This window comes from Moschus berezovskii, chromosome 20 (assembly GCF_049115385.1).
Source record: "Moschus berezovskii isolate FMDL1 chromosome 20, NW_MosBer_1.0, whole genome shotgun sequence".
Lineage (NCBI taxonomy): Eukaryota > Metazoa > Chordata > Mammalia > Artiodactyla > Moschidae > Moschus > Moschus berezovskii.
In genome coordinates this window covers 38,883,484-38,905,263 of record NC_142479.1, presented here as the reverse complement: position 1 = coordinate 38,905,263, position 21,780 = coordinate 38,883,484, and the positions used below count along the sequence as shown (strand labels likewise).

Here is a 21,780-nt window from a genome sequence, read left to right as displayed (position 1 = left end):
ACTCCAATGGAGAGTGAAGTCAGTTGGCCCAAAGTTGGGAAGCCTGATGACTGAGCCTACAGGATGTGGGGCCTTGGCTCAGATGCCAGATTGGGCAAGAGCACAGAAGTGGTCCCTCCAATCCTGGTCAGGGTTGTCTGACTAACAATTCCAGGAATCTGAGGCAGGAAGTGAAAGGGGAGTGGGGCAGAGAGGAACTAGCCAATTGCACCCTGTTTCCTCCTGGCTGGCCCCCCTCCCAAATGTTCCGTGAAGAGTGAGGTGACTAGCTTCCGAGGGTATAAGAGACAGGCCAGGAGACCCCTTCTCTGTGAAGGACAGAGACACAGTCCTGCCCTCCGCCCCCACCACATATTGACTGAGTTTCCAACTCAGTTTCCACTCTGTTTACTGTCCAAAGTCCCAGGGGCAGGAGATGCCAAGTTCGAAGCACTTGGACGCTCAGACACAACGGTTCAGGGCCCTCGCCTGAACTAGTGCTCACCGCTTCCCTCCTCTCCTCCAGCACCACCTGGCCCCCAGTTCTCCTGGTTCAAGCCCTCCTGCGTCCTGGGGCCTGGGCGGCCTTCTAGACCTTGAACAGGTAAACTGAAGTCACTGGGGAGGCAGGCGGGCCTGGGGATGTCTGGGATTAGACAGACCTTGGTTCAGAGACAGTGGGAGGGTGGTGTCAATGGGAAGTTGTGGGGTGATTGGCACATGTGGAGGGGAGGCTCGAGGCCCAAGCGGTCTCCTGAGAGGGAGTGGGACCCAGTGGCATTTCAGCTTTCATCTCCCCTCCAACATCAGATCCAACCCAAGCCATCGCCTAGACCCACTCTGAGCCTGAATCCATCAGCCTCTACCACAATTAGCATCTTAGCACAAGCATCAGCCCCAGCTGAGTTCCAGCCCTAAAGCAGACCCGAGCCCAGGCAGGGTCCAGCCACACCCAGGACTTGGCATGGCCAGGGACTTCCAGGACATCCAGCAGCTGGACTCCGAGGAGAACGACCACCAGCTCAGCAGAGGCGAGGGCCCAGGCATTCATGGGCACAGCCCCAGAAGAGAAGAACCATTCTGGAAAGGCAAGTGTCCGGTATCTGGGGCTCTGCTCCACCCTAGTCTAGCTCCCGGTCACTCTCTGTCCCTCCTAGGCCTTTGTCACATTCACCCTGTGACCAGGGACTGTCCTCTGACCTCACCCCCTTCTCCACCCCCAGGACCCCAGGAAAGGGGTCTCCCCTCTTCCTTCCAACCTGACCAGTATGTGCTGTGTGTGGTGGGGGGAAAGGGAAGGGTATGTGTTGGAGGGAGAGGGCACAGAGAAATTCTGGAAGATCCCCACTCCCCTCCAAGCCCCCTGCCTGGATCTTTCTCTAGCAAATCTTGACCGAAGTCCCCAAGTGTCTAGGAGAAAGTTTTCAGGCGAGAAAAAGCTGAGCCATTTCCAGGAGGAAGGGCGGAAGCCGGGATGCGGGAGGGGGTGTCAGGTGTGGGTGCTGGTGATGGAGTGAAGATCTGTGGAGACCAGGAGGGGCTGGGGGTTGAAGCTCAAGGAGGGGGACTGGTTAGCCTGGGCTGGGAGGAGGGACCCTCCTCCTGCCTGAGGCTGGAAGAACTGCCCCTGTTGCAGCTGAGGGTGGGAGCTGGGCAGGGGAGAAAACTGCTGTCCCACAAGGCTTTTCCTTTCCCTGGCAACAAGTTCACAAGCCTTTTCAACAGGCTGCATGGGGCAGAGGCCACACCCACCTACGCCCCTCTGCCCCTTCAGGTCCCACCAGCTGCCCAGTAGGTAGTGAACACACAAAAGTAACTTTGGATATTGTTGGATCTTCTGAGAATGAGAGGATTCGTGTTTCAGCAGGAGGCTTGGAGAGAGTCCAGAGGTTTTGGATTTCATGGGACAGGGGGCTCACCTGAAAGAGGCGGGGTGGACAGCCTGGCAGAGCGTGCCTGAGGGGTGCAACCATCAGCTAGCCTCTAGCAGCTTCTGCCGCCTGCAAGTGGGTTGACAGCTGGCACCTGCTCACCTGGGAGCAGCTTCCACTCTTCGCAGCCTTTTATAGGCCGAGAGTTTTCAGAAGATTTGGAGATATACTGGCTATTGTTTCCTCAAAACAAAATTTCTTTCTGCCTCTCCAGCTCCCCTTTCCATCAGTTATGCATGTTAGTGATCCCACAGCTCATTGGTGCTCTTTCTATTTTATGGGGGAGTGTGGGATTCTTTTCTTTCCTGGCGTTTCTTTTTATACAGTTGTTGTTGCTATGCCTCTAAGTTCATTGAGAAGTATGAATGTCTCATCTATTAATTTTGTCCAGAGTGTTTTTCATCTCGGAATTGACTTTCTCCACCTGCCCTCACCCTGCAAGGCTGTACTTCCTCAGGCTCTGCTCCTCTGATACTCCATGAAGTTGGCTCTCTGGCCCCCTGCCTCTGACGCCCCTTGTCCTCACCCCCCTTCTCTTGCAGGGATGCCTCCTCCCCAGCCTCATGTGCTGCAGCGTCTCTGCTCCAAGTTCCACCTCAGTCTGTTTGTTCTGGTCTTCAACGTCCTGCTGCTGGTGGCCGTCTGTGTGACAGGGTCCAAAAGTAAGGGTTGCAGGGGTGGGCCAACGATGGGGGTGGGGATTCGGGCAGTGCTGGGGACAGCGAGAGCCACGATAGGGAAGAGATGGAGGCAGTAAGGAGGCAGAGCTGGGGTGGGGAAGGGGACCATCCCACGGACAGTGATGAGGGCTGTCGGGTGAGACAGAGTGCGATCCACTTTGTCCTGTTTTGTCTCCTGACAAGGAGCACAGCTGCAAGGGGAGCTGCAGACCCTACAGGAAACTTTCAGCAACTTCTCGTCGAGCACCCTGATGGACATCCTGAATCTCAGCTCCCATGGTGAGTGGGCGAGCCCCGAGGGGAGGGACTGGGATGTGCTGGGTGGTCGAGGGGTTGGTTTAGCAGTGAGGGTTGGCTGGGCTCTGACAGTAAAGAGTCTGCTTGCAATACATGAGAACTGGGTTTGATCCCTGGTTCAGGAAGATCCCCTGGAGAAGGGGATGGCTACCCACTTCAGTACCCTTGCCTGGAGAATCCCAAGGATGGAGGAGCCTGGCAGGCTACAGTCCATGGGGTTGCAAAAAGTCAGACATGACTGAGTGACTAAGCACACATGCATGCATGCTGGGTGCAATAGGGGAGTGTTTGGGGGTACTGGGAATGAAGCACAGACTAGGACAGATAACCCAACCTGAGAAGCCACGCAAGGGTTCCAAGGATGCTGCTTCCTGAGCTGAGGGTCCCTGAAGGATGACTAACGGTTAGAGTAGAGGATGGAGGTGGGAACCAGATAGAGGGCAGAGTCTGATGACCGGGACATGAGGAAGACCACTGCATGTCCTGGACTCTCAACATTTCCAGTGTGGCTGGAGGGGTGGGCCAAGGGTGGGCTGGAGAGGTGGGTAGGGGCCAGGCCATGCAGGCAAGCTGTGCTAACTCGTGGGGCTTTACTTTGAGAACATAGGGAGCTACGGGAAGGATTTAACAGGGGAGTGACCTGAGTAGGTTGTCTTCAGAACACCACTGTGCAGCCAGGAGAAGAGTGGGTGGGTCGGGGAGACCAGAGAGCAGAGCGTGCAACATCCGTGGGCAGGGTGATGGCAGCCTGGACTGATGCATCAGTGGCATGAGGATGGAGAAATGTTGGGGAGGCAGAGCAGAGGGGAGACAGTTTAGCTTTCCTCTGTTGCAGGAGGCTTCGCCAGTGACAAGGTGAGATTTCTGGAAGCCAAGCTGGAAAAGCAGCAGCAAGACCTGAAAGCAGGTCAGAGACTCTCTGTTGAGTGTGCGTGTGTGTGCTAGCATGGTATCTCCCCAGCCAGACGCTGGAGTCCTGGTCTGTGGGCCATGCACACAGCCTACCACACCCTTGTCACCACTCTGACCCTTAGATCATGCCACTTTGCTGCTCCATCTGAAGCACTTCCCCATGGATCTGCGCACACTGACTTGTCAGATGGCACACTTCCGGACCAACGGTAGGGATGTGGTGGGGTGGGGTTGGGGGGTGTGCATCTCCAGTCCCTCTGCCTGTCCCCTCCAGCTGGATCTCATCTCCCTATGTCCCTCCACCCCCCTCAGGCACAGAATGCTGCCCAGTGAACTGGGTGGACCATGAAGGCAGCTGCTATTGGTTCTCTCGCTCGGGGATGCCCTGGCTCGAGGCTGAGAAGTACTGCCAGCTGGAGAATGCCCACCTGGTGGTCATCAACTCCAGAGAGGAGCAGGTGAAACCACAACCTTCCCAAAGGCAGGAGGAAACCTTGGGAATGCAAACTCTGGGAGGCTGGGTCAGGCTTGTTTTGTTATTTTTTTCTAACCCGAGGAAGAATCCAGAAGCAGAAATCTGTCCCCGCTCTGGGAGGTTCATGATGGAGCAGCTGTTGATTCTAATAGGTGGGAGATTATATCCAGGAGCCGGGGCAAAGCATAGGAGCGAGGAGACCAGGTGATGAGGATCAGGGCAGGAGACAGAATGAGTGGCAGGATGAACTGAAGGGCCAGGACATCAGTGGAGAACGACACTGTGGAGGCACTGACAGTCCCTGCTTGCTCTGTGCTGCCCTGGGGAACGTGATGGGTCTTTGGGTAAAAGGAACAGAGTGGGTGGGATTCCCAGGAACGCGCCTGGCATGAGTTACTGGGTCCCTCCAAAGAGCCCCAAGTCTCCCTGCCCGCTGCTGCCACCAGATCACAACTCCAAAGTCCAGAGGGAAGACTCAACCCATTCGAATTTTAAGTGGGACATGTTAGGGCAAAGGAGGGTATTATTAATGATAATCTTTACTGAGCCCTTACTATGTGTCAGGCACTTTCACATATCCATTGCTTTAACCCTCACAACCGTATGGAGCAGGCACTTTTGTTTTCCCCACTTTGAGGTGAGGGAACTAAAGAACAGAGAAGTAACTTACTGCACAGCTAGTAAGTCATAGGTGGCTCAGAGGTTAAAGCGTCTGCCTCCAATGCTGGAGACCCAGGTTCAATCCCTGGGTTGGGAAGATCCCCTGGAGAAGGAAATGGTAACCCACTCCAGTATTCTTGCCTGGAGAATCCCATGGACAGACAGTCCACGGGGTCGCAAAGAGTCGGACACGACTGAGCGACTTCACTCACTCACTCATATATATATATATATGGATTACAGACATATTTTACTTTACTGATCAGGTTGAAATTGCCAATATTCTATCAGTATTGGCCTATAAAGTTTCATGTGGATCAACCTAAGACTCAGTCTGTGATTTGGCTCACGAGTTCATGCCACCTACAACTTTATGGAGGATGGGATGGTACCTTTATCATTTTGAAACAAACATCAGTGTCCCGATTAATGCTTTTTGCTTTGAATTCATCTTCATGTGATATGAAGGGACCGGTCCTTGATTTCTTTTCAGTTACACATTTGCTTCGTGTATCTCTGCCCGTCCCTCTTATTTCCAACCGTTTTGAGTCTCTGTTTTAGATGAATGATTCTCAGCCATCGCAGTGTATTGTAACCTCTTGAGGAGTTTAAAACATATTGACACTTGGTCTTGCACTCAAAGATTCTGATTTAATTAATCTTGGATTCATCCTGACTATTGAGAATTTTTTAGGCACCCCCACACCCATAAATGATTCTACTCTATTGTTCAGCCAAGCTTAAGGTATTTCTCCTATAGGTTGTATATAAGTTGTTTTATTTTATTTAAAAATATTCATTTGGTTACACTGGGTCTTAGTGGGGGCACACAGGATCTTCACTGCATCATAAAGGATCTTTCATTGTATCCGGATTCTCCTTGTGTAAGTGCACAGATTCAATAGTTTCAGTGCTCAGGTTTAGTTGCTTTTCCGCCTGTGGGATCTCAGTTTCCCACCATGGATCAAACCCCTCTCTGCCCGCTGCAGTGGAAACTCAGAGTCTTAACCATTGGACCCCCAGGGAAGTCCCTATTTTTAGTTTTCTAAGGAACCTCCAGGCTGTTCTCCAGGATGGCTGCACCAATTCACGTTCCCACCAAGAGTATAGTAAGGTTCTCTTTTCTCCACACCCTCTCCAGCATTTATTACTTGTAGATTTTTTGATGATGGCCATTCTGACCTATGTGAGGTAAATCCTCATTGTGATTTTGATTTGCATTTCTCTAGTAATCAGCAATGTTGAGCATCTTTTCACATGCCTGCTGGCCATCTGTATGTCTTCTTTGGAGAACTGTCTGTGTAGGTCTTCTGCCAATTTTTTTGTTGAGTTATTTTTTTGTTGTTTTTTTGATGTTGAGTTGTATGAGGTGTTTTTATATTTTTAATATTAACCCCTTGTCAATTGCATCATTTGCAAATATTTTCTTCCATTCCATAAGTGGTCTTTTTGTTCTGTTGATAGTTTTCTTTGCTGTGCAAAAGCTCTTAAGTTTGATTGTGTCCCATTTGTTTATTTTTGCTTTTATTTCTTTTCTTGGGAGACTGGTCTAAGAAAATCTATGTTTATGCTGTGATTTATGTCCCAGAATATTTTGCCTATGTTCTCTTCTAGGTGTTTTAGGGTGTCATGTTTTATATTTAGGTTTTTAAACCATTTTGAGTTTATTTTTGTATATGGTGTGGGGGAGTGTTCTGATTTCATTGATTTACATGTAGCTGTCCAGTTTTCCCAACACCACGGTGTTGAAGAGACTGTCTTTTCTCCATTGTGTATTTTTGCCGCCTTTGTCATAGATTAATTGACCATAGGTATGTGGGTTTATTTCTGGACTCTCCCACTTGCATTTATTTTAAAATAGATATCTTTAATCAGTCTCCTTTTTTTCTGTTTTATATGCTTATTTTGTTTTCTCCCATTTGCTATGTGAGATGTATTCTTTTTGTTTTCTCCACTGTGTTATTTTGGACTAAATGTGGCTTGTTTTTAGCTACATTAGTAATTACTGTCATAACTTTAAATAATGGGCTGAAACCTCTTGGCTTTAAAAAAATAAAAGAGTTTATATAACTTTCATATGAAAGATGAGGAAACAAGTACACTTCTTCACACACCTCACTCTTTCCTGTTTTTTAAAATTGAGATATCGTTGACGTGTCACACTATAAGTTTGAGGTGCACAATACCCTGGTTTGATATATTTATATATTGCAATATGATGAATAAAGTAGTGTTAGCTCTTACCTTTACCATGTCACACAATCATCATTTCTTTTTTATTGAGAACAATTCAGATCTAGTCTCTTAGCAACTTTGAAGCTTATGCCTTGTTCATATCTCTCCTACATTCCTTGCATGTGTGTGCAAATAATTTTTCTTTGAATTTCATTAATCTCAGCTATATCTCAGTGTTGCACATTCTCTATATTTTTGCTCTGAGGCTAGGGGAGTTCTTTTAACACAAAAAGTTAGGTTTTCATATGTTTGGGAAGATTTTCTTAAGCCATTTATTTGAATAGTTTTTCTTGCCCGTTGGTTCTCTTTTCCTCTGGAGCACACCATTCAAAATGGTCTCCATTGTCCACCTTCCATAACCATCATCTTCTTACTGTTTACTACCTTCTTTCTCTCTTTTCCTTTGTTTTCTGGGCTCTTTTCTCGAGCCTATCTTTTGTATCTCAGACTTGATTTTTTGTTTTCTTTTTTAAATGTAGCTCAAAATTTTCTCTTGACTTTCTTCTCTTTATCATTGTTATCTTTCTTCTTTGATCTCTTCTTTTGTAGTTTTATGTCATTCATCTCCTCTTTAATGTTTCTGAGGATATAAGCTGTTCTCCAATAGCTTCTTAGGTTTGGAAACATGCTTTCTTTACAAAGTATATTTTTCACATCTCTTTTTGATATCACAGTGCTTTTTTCTTCCTCCTTTTCCTTTCCATCCTCTTTATTTTTTCTCAGTTTCCATGATAAAACTCCCTCATGCTCCTTCTTTTCATGGGCTGAATTCTTTCTTGCCTGTTATTTACTCACGAATAGGGCGGACGTGTTCTCACGGGCTGTCTTTTCTGATCATCTGACACTATTTCATCCCTCCCCTCAGTCTTCGCCTGGGTTTCCCAGGTGGCGTAGTGGTAAAGAACCTGCCTGACAATGCAGGAGATGCGGGTTCAATCCCTGGGCTGGGAAGATCTTCTGGAGTAGGAAATGGCAACCTACTCCAGTACTCTTGCCTGGAAAATTCCATGGACAGAGGAGCCTGGTGGTCTACAGACCATGAGGCCACCGAGAGTCGGACATGACCGAGCACACACATGCACAAACACACTCGGTCTTTGACACAGAGGGCTGGGCACTGATGCTTTGTATTGTTCGTTCAGTTATTCAGCTTCTTGTGGCGACGGGAAGAGGGGACTGGGGCGGTGGGCAGCAGCAGAGAGAATATCTTGCCTCCAGGCACTGTCCCTCTAGCTCCGTTGACCCTTCTGAATTTGGGGAATAGCCCTACGAGCCCCTGAGAGCTGTCCCTTCATGCACAGGATATTGACCTACTTGCAGGAGTCTAGAATTCAAGAATGCTACTGTATCTGCCTTCAGATGAGGTGACTAACTGCAGTTTTAGTTAGGTGTCTAGGAAGGGAGAGTGGAATCAGGAAATTTTCCTCCAGATGCAGTTGGAGACCCTTCATATGCTATCAAAGGAAACTGCTACATAGGCATATTGGTGAACCGACCCCCTCTGTTTCCTTCATAAAACAAGGTGACCATACCCTATGCTGCTGCCCTCCCAAACCAGGGGGCCTAGGGCCTCAGAAAGAGCCATATCTCTTAAGAGAAAGCTACTTCCTCTTAGGAGGTATGCATGGATCCTGGGAAACTATCTCAAAGACCACTTTTGTCCTGGCCCCACCAGCTGGACAGCTTGGCTGCCCCTCACCAATAGGGCATCTTCTTATTTTCAGCCAGACTGCCAGAGCCCTGTAGCTAAGTCATAACAGAGCTCTGGGCAGTGGGTCCAAGCTTGGGAGCTATAGGGCCTGGAGAACAACAGAAATGACAGCTGTATGTAGAAGTGAAGTGAAGTGAAGTTGCTCAGTCTGTCCGACTCTTTGCGACCCCATAGACTGTAGCCTACAAGGCTCCTCTGTCCATGGGATTTTCCAGGCAATAGTACTGAAGTGGCTTGCCATTTCCTTCTCCAGAGGATCTTCCCAACCCAGGGCTCAAATCCAGGTCTCCCACATTGTAGACAGACGCTTTACCATCTGAGCCACCAGGGAAGTCATGTAGAAGTGCAGTGAAAGTGAAAGTTGCTCAGTTGCATCTGACTTTTTGTAACCCTGTGGACTGTAGCCTGCCATGCTTTTCTGTCCATGGAATTCTCCAGGCAAGAATACTGAAGTGGGTAGCTGTTGCCTTCTCCAGGGGATGTTTCCAAGACAGGGATTGAACCCAGGTCTCCCACATTGCAGGCAGATTCTTTACCATCTGCGCCACCAGGGAAACCTGTATGTAGAAGTAGGAGCAGATAAATGTACCTGAGAGGCAAGTGAAACCCAGATCTTTACTGGGTCATTGGGTTACCCTGGGGATGGCAGGGGTCAGGATCCAAGAGTTGAGGTTGTGGGCAGAAGACAGGGAGAAGACTAGAATAGGGGTCTAGCAGCCGTGAGTTAGGAATGAAGTGGGAGGCCAGGTCAGGGGACAAGGGTCACCAACTCAGGTACTGGGTTGATATTCTGGGCTCCACAGATACCCTCAGTTCCTTAATCTCACATGTAAAGTGTGAATCATTAGGGTGTCCAATTTACAGAGCTTTGTGGGGATGAAATAAGATAATCCTTGTAAAGCAATTAGCGCAAGGTTTAACCCAGTAAATGTTCACTAAATAACAGATATGATTGCAAAAGAAAAAGCCAGGAACTTGTATTGGGAGCTGTTGCTTCAAGATGGGGACACATCAGACTGAGGGGTGGGGTGAGGGAGTCACGGCTAAGGCCTGCATGGAGGCACAAGGGACTAGAAACTTCCCTCCCACCTGTTTTCCAGAAGTTCATTGTACAACACACGAACCCCTTTAGAGTCTGGATAGGTCTCACCGACAGCGATGGCTCCTGGAAATGGGTGGATGGCACAGACTACAAGCACAGCTACAAGTAAGTGGCTTCTCCTTGTCTTTCCCTGTTAATTTGTCCTGGCGATGGCCATCTGGTCTCTGCCCCCAGTACACTCCCACTCGTCCCTCAGGGACCAAATTCTCCCACCATCTCTCCCCTCACCCAGAGTCTCAGCTCCCAAGCCTGCAGTCACCACTTTCTGAACCCCAAAAAGCCATGCATTTCTGAGGTGGGGGGTGAGGGTTGTTGGGATGAGGGGGCTATCTGGAGCAGAGCTCTGTCCTGCCTTCCTAGGAACTGGGCTGCCGCTCAGCCCGATGACTGGCGAGGGCACGAGCTGGGGGGCAGCGAGGACTGTGCAGAGATCCAATGGGATGGGCGCTGGAATGACGATTTCTGCCAGCAAGCGAAACGCTGGGTGTGTGAGATAAAGCAGAACATCACCATCTAGCCGCCCACCTCTCCCAGCCTCCAGCAGACCTCTGACCCGCAAACCCCCCTGCCTGGGCATTTTGAAGAACGAAAGGAGAGGAGAGTCTTCAGAAGCATGGGGAGAGCTTGAAGAGGGATAGAATCGGGTGGCTGAAGAAGCTCTGACCCTGGGGAGGCAGATCCTGCCTTCCTCTGAAATTCACTGTAATTATTATTATTATAATTTTCAGCTTCCTCGGTGGAGTAGTGTGTAACTTGTGCTTAGTCACTTAGTCATGTGCGACTCTTTACGACCCATTGGATGGTAGCCTGGCAGGCTTTTCTGTCCTTGGGATTTCCCAGGCAAGAATACCGGAGTGGGTTGCCATTTCCTTCTCCAGGGGGTTCTCCCCAACCCAGGGATCGAACCCACGTCTGTTGTGTCTCCTGCATGGCAGATTCTTTACCTGCTGAGCCATCAGGGAGCAAGGAAAGGACAAATACTTGAAACTTTGTGTGGACTGGTTATTTGGAACTGGGAAGTGTAGGATTCAAAGAGGGAGGGAGATGGTCTGGAAGAGAGAGCTCAAGTGTTGGACAGCTGTCCCTGACACTTAATCTTTTTTTTACGCTCCCCTACCTATGAAGTTTTATATTTTTATTTGCTTATTTGTTTGGTAATTTGCTGTTTTATTTTTTTAATATTTTATTTTTTATTTTTCGAATTATGGAAGTATGATAACACATTTGTAAGAGACTTGGAAAACACAGAACAAAGTTATATATAGTTTCACTGTATATTACAAATTATTTTTTAAGTAAAGATTTTTAATTGGAGTTTCAATATAAAACTCTCAAAAATCAATAAACTGAATAGACAGAAAAGTAAAAGCCTCTAGCAGACCTGAAAAACACTATGAACCAATTCAACATAATTAATATTTATACAGTTTTCACACAACAGTAGGATACAAATTTTATTCAAGGCTGTAAACCAGGAGACACTGGAACATATCCAGGGATGTAAAACAAGGCTTGATACCTAATCTTTTCTTTCTTCTTTTTTTTTTTTTTTACCACCATAGCTTTATTTAACAGCTCCTTCATGTTAAACAATTACCATTTATTGCAGTGTGGACATTTAACATTTACTGTCTTAGCAACCTTCAACATCATATATAGTAGTATTAACTATAATAATCATGCTGTACATTAGATTCCCAGAACTTATTCCTTTTAAAACTGGAAGCATGTACCCTTTGACTATCGTCTCCCCCTCCCCCACCAACCCCTAGGAACCAATGCTCTGTGTTTGACACCTAATCTTAAAGCACACAGGCCAGAGATGGGCACAGAGGGGCCCCTGGATGGCACTGGTGGGGCTGGCGTGGGGTGGGGGTGGAGCCAGCTTGGCTGGGGCCACAGAGTCTGTCCTGAGGGCTTCACTGCAAAGGAGGTTTCAAAGAACACCCCTGCTCCACTGAACATCCCTGTTCCAAAGAACACCCCTGTCAGTCTGGGAACTGTGAACTGGGCTGGCAAAGCCCAGTGAAAAACTCTGCTAAGAGAAGCAGGATTGAAAAGACCCCAGACTGACCTAGACGGCTCTCCAGTAAAAGGTGTCTCCAACAGTCTCCACAGTGGTTAAACTGCACCTTCCAAGATCACTACAACCAACCTTAAACGAGTCTTGAGGCAATTAGGTTTTTTGGTTTTATTTTTATTTACAAAAGTAGTATAAACTAGTAGTAAAAAAGGTTTTGCACACACACACACACACACACACAGAGTGCGTGTCCTCCCCTCACCCCTCCTACTTTTACCCAGAGTTAACCATTTCATGGATATTGTATTAGTCAAGGGTCTTCACAGAAACAGAACCAATGGGATCTATGTGTACCAATAGGGGATATATTGGCTCATGGGAGTATGGATAAATTCTGCAGATGAGTCGGTGATCTGGAAACCCCCAAAATCCATCAGAGTAAGATGCAGTCTTAGTCTAAAGGCTCAAGACCCAGGAAGAGTCAATGTCTCCACCTGAGCCTGCAGGTAGGAAAACAACCCATGTCCCAGTTTGGAGAGGGCCAGGCAAGAAGAACTCTCTCTTAACTAAAGAGGGCCAGCTTTCTTCATCTATTCAGGCCTTCAATGGTGTGGATGAGGCCAGCCCATGTTAGGGAGGGCAATCTGCTTTCCCAATTCAAATGTTCATCTCATCCCCAAACACCCTCACAGACACACCCAGAATAATGTTGGGCCCACCATCTGTGTCCCATAAAAATGAACCATTTCAGGGTTTCAGTAGGAAGTTTCCTGCGTACGTGCCCATATGCGATATCACGTATCATGATGTAGTTAGCTTTTTTCACTTTTCCATGTCCTATGGACATTGATCCAATCTATGCTGTTCCCTGAGAAGTTTTACTTCATTGAATTTAGCCGGGGTAGAGAATTCCAAAATATAGATGTGCCAGATGTTATTAATTCATCTTCTGTGGTGGGCAAGTAGTTGCTGATTTTGTTTTCACATCTAATACTTCAAGCAATTTTTGCTTCTAAGCTTGTTCTGGGTCAAGACTTCCCAATTTTCAGTTGCAAATTTTTCTAGGACTTCTCCTTCAAAATGTATATAATTGACATTGAATTAAAAAACTTATGACAGAAATAATACAATTTAAAGTCTTGTAGGGTTAGAAGCAGTTACCAGACCCTGTTTTTTTCCTTCAGCCATTCCTGCTGTTCTGAGAAACCACTTTCAGTGTTTTAGCTGTTTGCCTTAGACATTTGTACCTTCAAATAACACACACAAATTGATATCTCTTTATTTATCAGTTGTAGACATTATTCAGTCACTTTTTATCATGTAGATGGGTATAATTTTCCAATTTAGTCTATAACAGTTTTCACTTGAATCCTAATTCAGAATCTGTCAGTTAGGGCTGTGGCAGTATTGTTAATTGCTGAGGCAAGTACTATAATCTGCTGACGTTTCCTTTTTTGAACAACTTTTGTTTCTTCTGAAGTGAATACTTGAAAATTTTGCTTCAGATTCTGTGAGTCAATTGCTAAGTCTTCCTTAACTGTAAAAAGCCGGACAACGTAATTTTCTGCACATGTGATCTGGTCACGACACCAGCACTTCAGTTGTACTCTTTTCCGAGAACCATCAGGGTGAATCCAAGTTTTCCAGGGCATGAAATGTACACAATTTGGGGTGCCCTCCTTAGGAAAAGATGCAAAATTATGAATACAAAATTAAGCATAAAAGGTACTATTTCCTTAAATTAGAAAAGAAGACACAAAAGCTGAAAGCTACTACAAACATCACAAAATCCAGACAACTGATATAACATTTTTAATAACCTTCCAACACACCTGTGAAATCCATTCTCCCCGCCTCCCCCGCTTTTTGGCTGCATACTTATTGCTTCCTTCTGCCTGTGACAAAGGTGGTGTAAGGAGACTTTCAGAAGAGAAAGACCATTGAGGGTTTCCTCCAGCATATTTCTTCTTACTACTGATGCCAATGCTTCAGGGAGGCTCATGGCCCACCTTCATTCACCCTACACAATGGGTGCCAACAGTACCCCCAAAAGCCATGACTGGGTAGGTGGGCCAACCCTGAGGATAAACTGACTGTAAAGCAAGTAACAGGGTCCCTCTCCATTCAAGCCAAACCTGTTTTTCCAACCCAATTTCTTGGTTGGATTAAAAAAAATGCCACCTGACACAGAGGAAGATGTGAAGGAGGGGAAGCTGAAGTGGAAAGTGATGGTCATCCTAACCGATTATATTATATATATATATTATATATATTATATTATATACAGTTCAGCCTGTTCCTGCTCCAGCTAATATATATAATATTATATATATAATATATATTATATATAATATAATCGGTTAGGATATAATATACATTATTATATATATTATATTGTCCTTTGGACAGCAAGGAGATCAAACCAGTCAATCCTAAAGGAAATCAACCCTGAATCTTCATTGGAAGGACGGATGCTGAAGCTGAAGCTCCAATCCTTTGGCCACCTGATGCAGAGAGCTGACTCACTGGAAAAGACCCTGATGTTGGGAAAGATTGAGGGCAGGAGGAACAGAGGATGAGATGGTTGGATGGCATCACTGACTCAATGGACATGAGTTTGAGCCAACTCTGGGAGAAAATGAAGGACAGGGAAGCCTGGTGTGCTGTAGTCCATGGGGTTGCAAAGAATTGACTATTATATATGTTGTTGTGGTTGTTCAGTGGCTAAGTCAATAGTCAGTCATTTTCATAATTTATAAAAAAAATTGTGATCATGGCCTCAGAGACGTTGTTAGATGCCTACAGCTGGCCCTTCGAGTTCAAGCTCCCATAGACTACCTTTTGATCACTTCTGTAACTTCGGCTCCCCCTTCTGCTCCCCTCCCCCTGCCAGCAGTTTTCTTGGGACTTCTCACTCCTCCTGAGAAATCCCTGGACCGCCGCTTTCTTCTGGGCTGGATCCTCTCTTCCCTGGATCCATATATTCTCTCTTGGTTTATTCCTTCGTTCTGTTGAAGCATCCCCTCCAATAGCTTCCTGGGAAAGGAATGGACTCTTTTGGGATAGAAGGATTGATCGTTTGTGGAAAAACGAAATTCTAGGTTGAAAATGATCTGTCACCATTTCCCACATTTCCCATTTGCGATGTGCTACAGCGAGAGCTGACTCTATTCTCGGCCTGATCTCTTGGACAGGAAATTCCTCCCCCACTTTGTGATGTTCCCTTTATCCCACGGTTCTGAAAATCACCACTGAAGCCTCGGTGGGGGGCTCACAGTCATTACACTCAGCTCTCTCTAGGCTTCTTTCATCTGGGAGAGAGGAAAGATATGGTATAAGGGATGCACGGCTGAGAGCCAGGTGCTTGGTGGTCCTTGGGGCCATCATGAAAGTACTGATGCTATTTGCTTGAGTTCTGCTCCTGTGTCCCATGCTGTGTTCCACCCTGCCCATTGCCCTTGGGGTTCCTATGGAAACCTCCAGAGAGGTTTGTCTGCATCCCCACCTGCATTTGGTTGTTATCACTAATTTTTAATCCCAGTGGTGCTTCCAGAGGCGTTAACTGCTTTAAGCTTTCCAGGTGGTGCTAGTGGTAAAGAACCTGTCTGCCAATGCAGGAGATTTAAAAGACATGGATTCGATCCTGGGGTCTGGAAGATCCCCTGAAGAAGAAAATGGCAACCCAATCCAATATTCTTGCTTGGAGAATCCCATGGACAGAGGAGCCTCATGAGCTACAGTCCATGGGGTCACACAGTCAGACACAACAGAGGTAACTTAGCATGCACACACTATTTTTAAAGAGAATTTTAACCATTCTGATAGGTGTGAGGTAATATATTACTGTGCTTTTAATTTGCATTTCTCTGATGGCTAATGTTGTGCATCTTTTTATGTGCTTATTGTCCATCTGTACATCCTCTTTGACACAATGTCTCATGTCTTTTGCCCATTTTCTAATTGGATTTTCTTTCTTTTACTGTTGAGTCTTTAGAATTCTTTATTTATTCTAGATACCAGTCTTTAGTTGAAGATGTGGATTGCAAGCATTTTCTCCAAATCTGTGGCTTGTTTATCCTTTTAACAAAATCTCACGTCTTTTTTTTTTTTTTTTTGACTGCATAGGGTCTTAGTTGTGGCATGTGGGATCTAGTTCCCTGACCAGAGATCGAACCCAGGCCCCCTGTATTGGGAATACAGAGTCTTAGCCACTGGACCACCAGGGAATTCCCAAAATCTCACTTCTGAAAAGACTAATGGGATAAATAAAAATTTATCCCAAACCTGATTAAGGGACTGAGATATGGCAAGGCCATTTGAAATAGGAAGTTAAGTGATGCTTTTCCTGTTTTGATAGAACTTTGGTTGATTCTGCAAAGTGAGAATGATTGTTGACAAATGCTTTAGTTAATACACTGAAAGCCGAGAACTGAGGAATGGGGGAAATGGGGAGATATAGTTCAAAGGGCACAAACTTCCATGATAAGATTCACAAGTTTGGGGAATCTAAAGTACAGCATGGTGATTATATCTAATAATATTATATCATATACCTGAATGTTGCTAACAGAGGAGTTCTTAAATATTCTCACCACACACACAAAAAAAGAAATGGTAAATATGAAATGGGCTGGAAGTGGTAGGTAATACTGTGGAGACAGTCATTTTACCACTTATAAATATATCAAATCAACACATTATATACCTTAAACTTACACACTGTTACGTGTCAGTTATATCTCAATAAATCTGGAAAAGAAACTCAGAGAGGAACAGGAGACATGGAGTCAGGACTTACTAAGAGGTGATACAAAAGAAACCATTCTCCTTCCCAGACTCTGTAAGTGAAAAGTAAGGAGTTGAGATGATTTCGAGGGAATTCGAGCATGTAGCCAGAGAGTCATACAGGGGAGAGAAACTCTTCTTCACCTCCTCTTAGCCTAAAATGCTCAGTTGCTTCAGTCATGTCCAACTCTTTGCAACCCCATGAACTGTAGCCTGCCAGGCTCCTCTGTCCATGGGATTTTCCTGGCAAGAATACTGGAATGGGTTGCCATTTCCTTCTCCAGGGGATCTTCCCAACCCAGAGTCTGAACCCAAGTCTCCTGCGTCTCCTGCACTGCAAACAGATTCTTTACCACTGAGCCACCTGGGAAGCCCATAGTTAAGTTGCAAACTTTGTTGGGATCCTGGAGTGCTATTTGAGAGAAGAGTGCAGGGAGGCTGTGGATATGCTCTTATGAATTTCAATTTTTGGAGTAACAGCTCTGGGAGGTCCCGAGTAACAGCAGTCTGGAATCCTAATTTGGAAAATGTCCCGGGCAGTGCGTCCACTCCATGGGTTGAGACTTCAGATTGCAGTTTCGGGGGCTCCCACTTGTAATCCCAGGCTGCAAACTGATATCATCAGCAGTTTGCTTGCAAAAATGCAGCACTGGTTTCACTTTAATCTTGTTACAATTCGGTATGTTTTATCTTGTGAGTCTTAGGATTTCATTAAACCCTGAGCTTCTGGCCAGACTCCAGGGGCCCTAGAATTCCAAGACCCACTCCCTTTCTTATCTCAAGTGCCACGCTTGAGGGCAGGCATGGAATCCAGGCAGTATCTGGACAGTGTCCAGGCAGATCAGAAGCAAGGTCAAGGGCCTGCTCTCCTGTTTCTGAAGCCTGGACGAGACTTCCTCCCTCTTAATTTGCCTAACATCGCAATATGTGGGGTCTTTAGTTGTGGCTGTTGAATTCTTAGTTGTGACACTTGGGGTCTAGTTCCCTGATCAGGGATCAAATTCATGCCCCCTGCATTGTGAGCACAGAGTCTTAGCCACTGGACTACCAAGGAAGTCCCTATACTTAATCTTTTCTTACTCTAAAAAAATTAAATCGCACCTCAGATCAAAGAAAGAACATTATCTGGATAACTAAAAGTGTAACAGGAGGGAAAAGGGCAGGGCATAACTTTTGAAAGAATGACATAGACCAAGGACACAACATAAACCAATTAGAATCAAATGGGACCAAGACGGCAGGCAAGACTAGACCTTGATCCTCAATCAGCAAGTGAGATGACACACTCAGAGGTCCCTTGACAGTTCAAAGCCACTGTTAAAAGACCAAGGAGTGGTCAGTGGCCCAAATCCCGGAAATCTCCACCCCTTCCCAAAAATAGTTGGAATAATCCTCCCACTCATTCAGTTCAATCACTCAGTCGTGTCTGACTCTCTGACATCCCATGGACTGCAGCACGCCAAGCTTCCCTGTCCATCACCAACTGCTGGAGTTTACTCAAACTCCTGTCCATCAAGTCGGTGATGCCATCCAACCATCTCATCCTCTGTCGTCTGCTTCTCCTCCCACCTTCAATCTTTCCCAGCATCAGGGTCTTTTCCAATGAGTCAGTTCTACGAATCAGGTGGCCAGATTATTGGGATTTCAGCTTTAGCATCAGTCCTTCCAATGAATAGTCAGGACTGATTTCCTTTATGATTAACTGGTTTGTCAATCCTCTACGATTGACTCATTAGCATATGAAATTACCCAGCCTATAAAAACTAACCATGCTGCATTTCCTCACTGTACTCACCCTCCGCGATGGCCCACACTCTGTGGAGTGTGTTTTTCTCTGTATCTGAATAAATCCACTTCTTACCTATCACTTTGTCTTTCACTGAATTCTTTCTGTGGTGAGACATCAAGAACCCGAGCTTCATTAGGTCCTGAAACCAGGTACCATGGATTTTGGCTAGGTTTGAGTCCAGCCATGTGGGTTCAAGTCTCAAGCAGGGTTTTGGCTGGGCTTGAGTCCCAGCCACGTGGGTTTGAGTCCCCAACTGGGTTTTGGCTGGGTTCGAGTCCCAATCTGAGGTAAATGGTTTCAACAGCATATTTGACGAAGTTCTCATTTGTTGGTCCTTTTGTGGGTGGGTTCCCGGGAGGACAGGGACAAGTGTCTGTTTCAGACCTGTGTCATGACTGATATGTAAACAATACAATCCTCTGTGTAACAGTTTTTGAGAAAAATTAAATAGCAATATGGATAATAAATTTATTTACAAGGAATGAATAAGAGGGATATAAATTAAACTGCTGTGCTGAAACTAAAAAAAAAAATTGTAAGGGAATGAGACTTTGGTAGGGCAAGCTTATCAAGTAAATCACACCACACATCCAAAGAAAAATTCTGCACAATTACCAGATTTAACAAATTTTTATCAGTATGCTCCTGATGGCAAAACAGAACTTCTCTCTATGATTATCCTATTCACAAAATGTCATGACAGATCTTAAGACATCAGCATCAAATAGCCAGGAGGAAAGCTGTTTTTCCTAGAGAGTTAGCAACTTATGGAAAATGCTCAAAGTTTCATTTATTTAGAGGCATAGAGGGAGAACTGTTTCATGTATGTGTGAGATCCACATACAATTTATCAGCAAAAAATCCCATCAATTCTACCTTCACAATGTGTTCAGGATCAAAATGTTTCTCACCAGCACCATGCACAAACCATCATCATCTCTCACCCAGATATTAACAATAGTTTTTTCTTAATTGTATTGGAGTCTAGTTGATTTACGTTGTGTTAGTTTCAGGTGTACAGCGAAGTGATTCAGTTATACCTATACTGTATATATATTCATTCTTTTTCAGAATTGTTACCCATATAGGTTATTACAGAATGCTGAGTAGTTTCCTGTGTGATACTGGAAGTTCTTTTTAATTATCTATTTTATACGTGAAAATGAAAGTCGCTCAGTTGTATCCAACTCTTTGTGACCCCCATGATCTATACAGTCCATGGAATTCTCCAGGTCAGAATATCGGAGTGGGTATTCTTTTCCTTCTCCAGGGGATCTTCCCAACCCAGGGATCAAACCCAGGTCTCTCACATTGCAGGCAGATTCTTTACCAGCTGAGTCACTATGTAGCAGTGTGTATATATGCTCTTCCCAAGCTCCTAATTTATCTCTCACGCCCCCACCCCTGAATCTGGTCCCTTTTCGCGAAATTTGCAAGAGTCACATTGTCACAGTTAAAATGTAAATCAGCTCACTCACTCCTCTACTCTCACCCCCACAAAGCCTTGCCCCTCTAAGTCAAATCCGTGACAATAGCCTACAGGCCCTGAAGAGTTGGAGCTCCAGGTTTCCTAGCTGAGTCTCATCTACTTCTCCCTCACCTCCTTTGGGCTTTTGCTCAGATATCAACTTCCCACTAAGATTATTGTTTTGAAAAAAATTTTTTTTTAATTTATTTTTTATTGCATCAGGTCTAAGTTGCAGCATGCTGGATCTTTTGTTGCTGCTGGTTTAGCTGCCCCAAGGCATGTAGGATCTTAATTCCCCGACCAGGGATTGAACCCGTGTTCCCTGCCTTGGAAGGTGGATTCTTAACCATTGGACCACCAGGGAAGTCCCTTAGTAAGGTTGTTCTTGACATCCTAGTCTTGACAGCCTGTTAAAAATTGACCTTATTGTACCCACTTCCTTGCTATATTGTCTTCCTTCGCATTTATCACTGTGTGACATTATACATGTTTTACTCACTTATTCTGTTTATCTGTCACCCACTAGAATATAAGCTCTGTGACCAGGTCCTTTCTTACCTGTTTGTTTACTTCTGCAGGATGTCTCTTCTGAAGGAGGGGGCCTGACATATTGTAGACACTGTTGAAAATAATCAGTAAGCCATAATAAGAATAGAAAAGAATTCTGTTTGAGCCCAGCTAAGGACTATAGCCTTGAAGCCAGCTTCTCAGATTTCTCTGAGATATTAACTGGTCCAGAGTTTCAACACAGTTTTCTATTGTGTCAGAACATTAAATAATTCAGAAATATGTTTCTTCAAGGTTTTAAAAACAACCAGACCAAAACATACACAGTGAGAAGCATGGCCTTGTCACCTGGGAAGGGAGTTTTATGGTCAAAGGAGGAGCAGCACTGGCATCCCAAGAAGAAGGGAATTTCATCTTTATTTTTGACATGGACATTCTTTACTTCTGGTCAGTGTGTTCTTCCCTGTAAATAATTAAATTGGATGCACAATGTGTATTTGATAGTTCACAAACCCACTGTTATAACTTGGCATAAAATTCAAGTTAGCTCATGAAAAAGCCAGAATGACTTTCCCATACCTCCATATGTGATATTTTCTTTTATTAACACCCAATAAATATTTTTGAATGGATAGGTAAATGCTTGTGAGACCGATTGGTGTCATTTTAGGCAGGCTCCAAAGAGCTCCAGTATTGTAGTCCTTTATGTCTCAGTGCAGAGAAGAATTCAGCAAGAGCAAAGTGGTAGATAAGCTATTTATTAGACTAGGATACTTAGGGGCCTACAAGTGGGTGAGCGAGAAATGCTGCTCCCTGAAAACTTAGTGGGCTGCAGTTTTTTAACTGCAGGGAAAGTAGCGGAGGGGGAAACCCTTCTTTGTCTTTCTCGAGTAGACGTCATGCTTCCATCATCAGTTCCTCCTCCAAGTTGAGCAGGGGAGTTTCCCTGGCCCTGTGTGGTCAAGCTAGGCCCACAAATTATTGCTTTTTGTTTATTCAGAGAACATGTACTAGGGATCATTAACTGACTGAGTTCACTGGGCACTCACTATGTAGGTCTTATGCAACCATTGTTTTATTGTTTGGGGGCATGTCCCGTGCTTCTGTTGCATGGTTCTGTTGCTAAGCAAACCTGCTTTCTCGAGTAATCATTAGATTATGGGGGTCTCCCATATTTTTCTACTTACAAACCCCTAGTGGGATTAACTATTTAATCACCTATTTTG

General features: G+C 45.3%; 1 protein-coding gene across 2 annotated transcripts; it reads left to right on the top strand.

Moving 5' to 3' along the window:
* Positions 1-227: 227 nt before the first annotated feature.
* ASGR2 (asialoglycoprotein receptor 2) lies at positions 228-21,038 on the top strand. 2 transcript variants are annotated; one of them, XM_055405114.2, is made up of 9 exons: positions 228-583; positions 790-1,067; positions 2,453-2,572; positions 2,774-2,869; positions 3,723-3,794; positions 3,922-4,008; positions 4,112-4,257; positions 9,981-10,087; positions 20,849-21,038. In XM_055405114.2, the coding sequence occupies exons 2-9, from the start codon at positions 944-946 to the stop codon at positions 20,853-20,855; spliced, it is 759 nt and encodes a 252-aa protein (XP_055261089.1). In that variant the 5' UTR covers positions 228-583; positions 790-943; the 3' UTR covers positions 20,856-21,038. The 2 variants fall into 2 exon arrangements, with proteins under 2 accessions (XP_055261089.1, XP_055261083.1); XM_055405108.2 differs by lacking the exon at positions 20,849-21,038 and adding an exon at positions 10,343-11,291.
* The last annotated feature ends 742 nt before the right edge of the window (positions 21,039-21,780 follow it).

Bases quoted from the DNA above. Each gene is read 5' to 3' on its own strand.
- ASGR2 (XM_055405108.2), top strand. From the start codon at position 944: ATGGCCAGGGACTTCCAGGACATCCAGCAGCTGGACTCCGAGGAGAAC. The intron at 1,068-2,452 runs GCAAGTGTCCGG...CTTCTCTTGCAG, and splicing joins AGAAGAACCATTCTGGAAAG to GGATGCCTCCTCCCCAGCCT. The intron at 10,088-10,342 runs GTAAGTGGCTTC...CTGCCTTCCTAG, and splicing joins GACTACAAGCACAGCTACAA to GAACTGGGCTGCCGCTCAGC.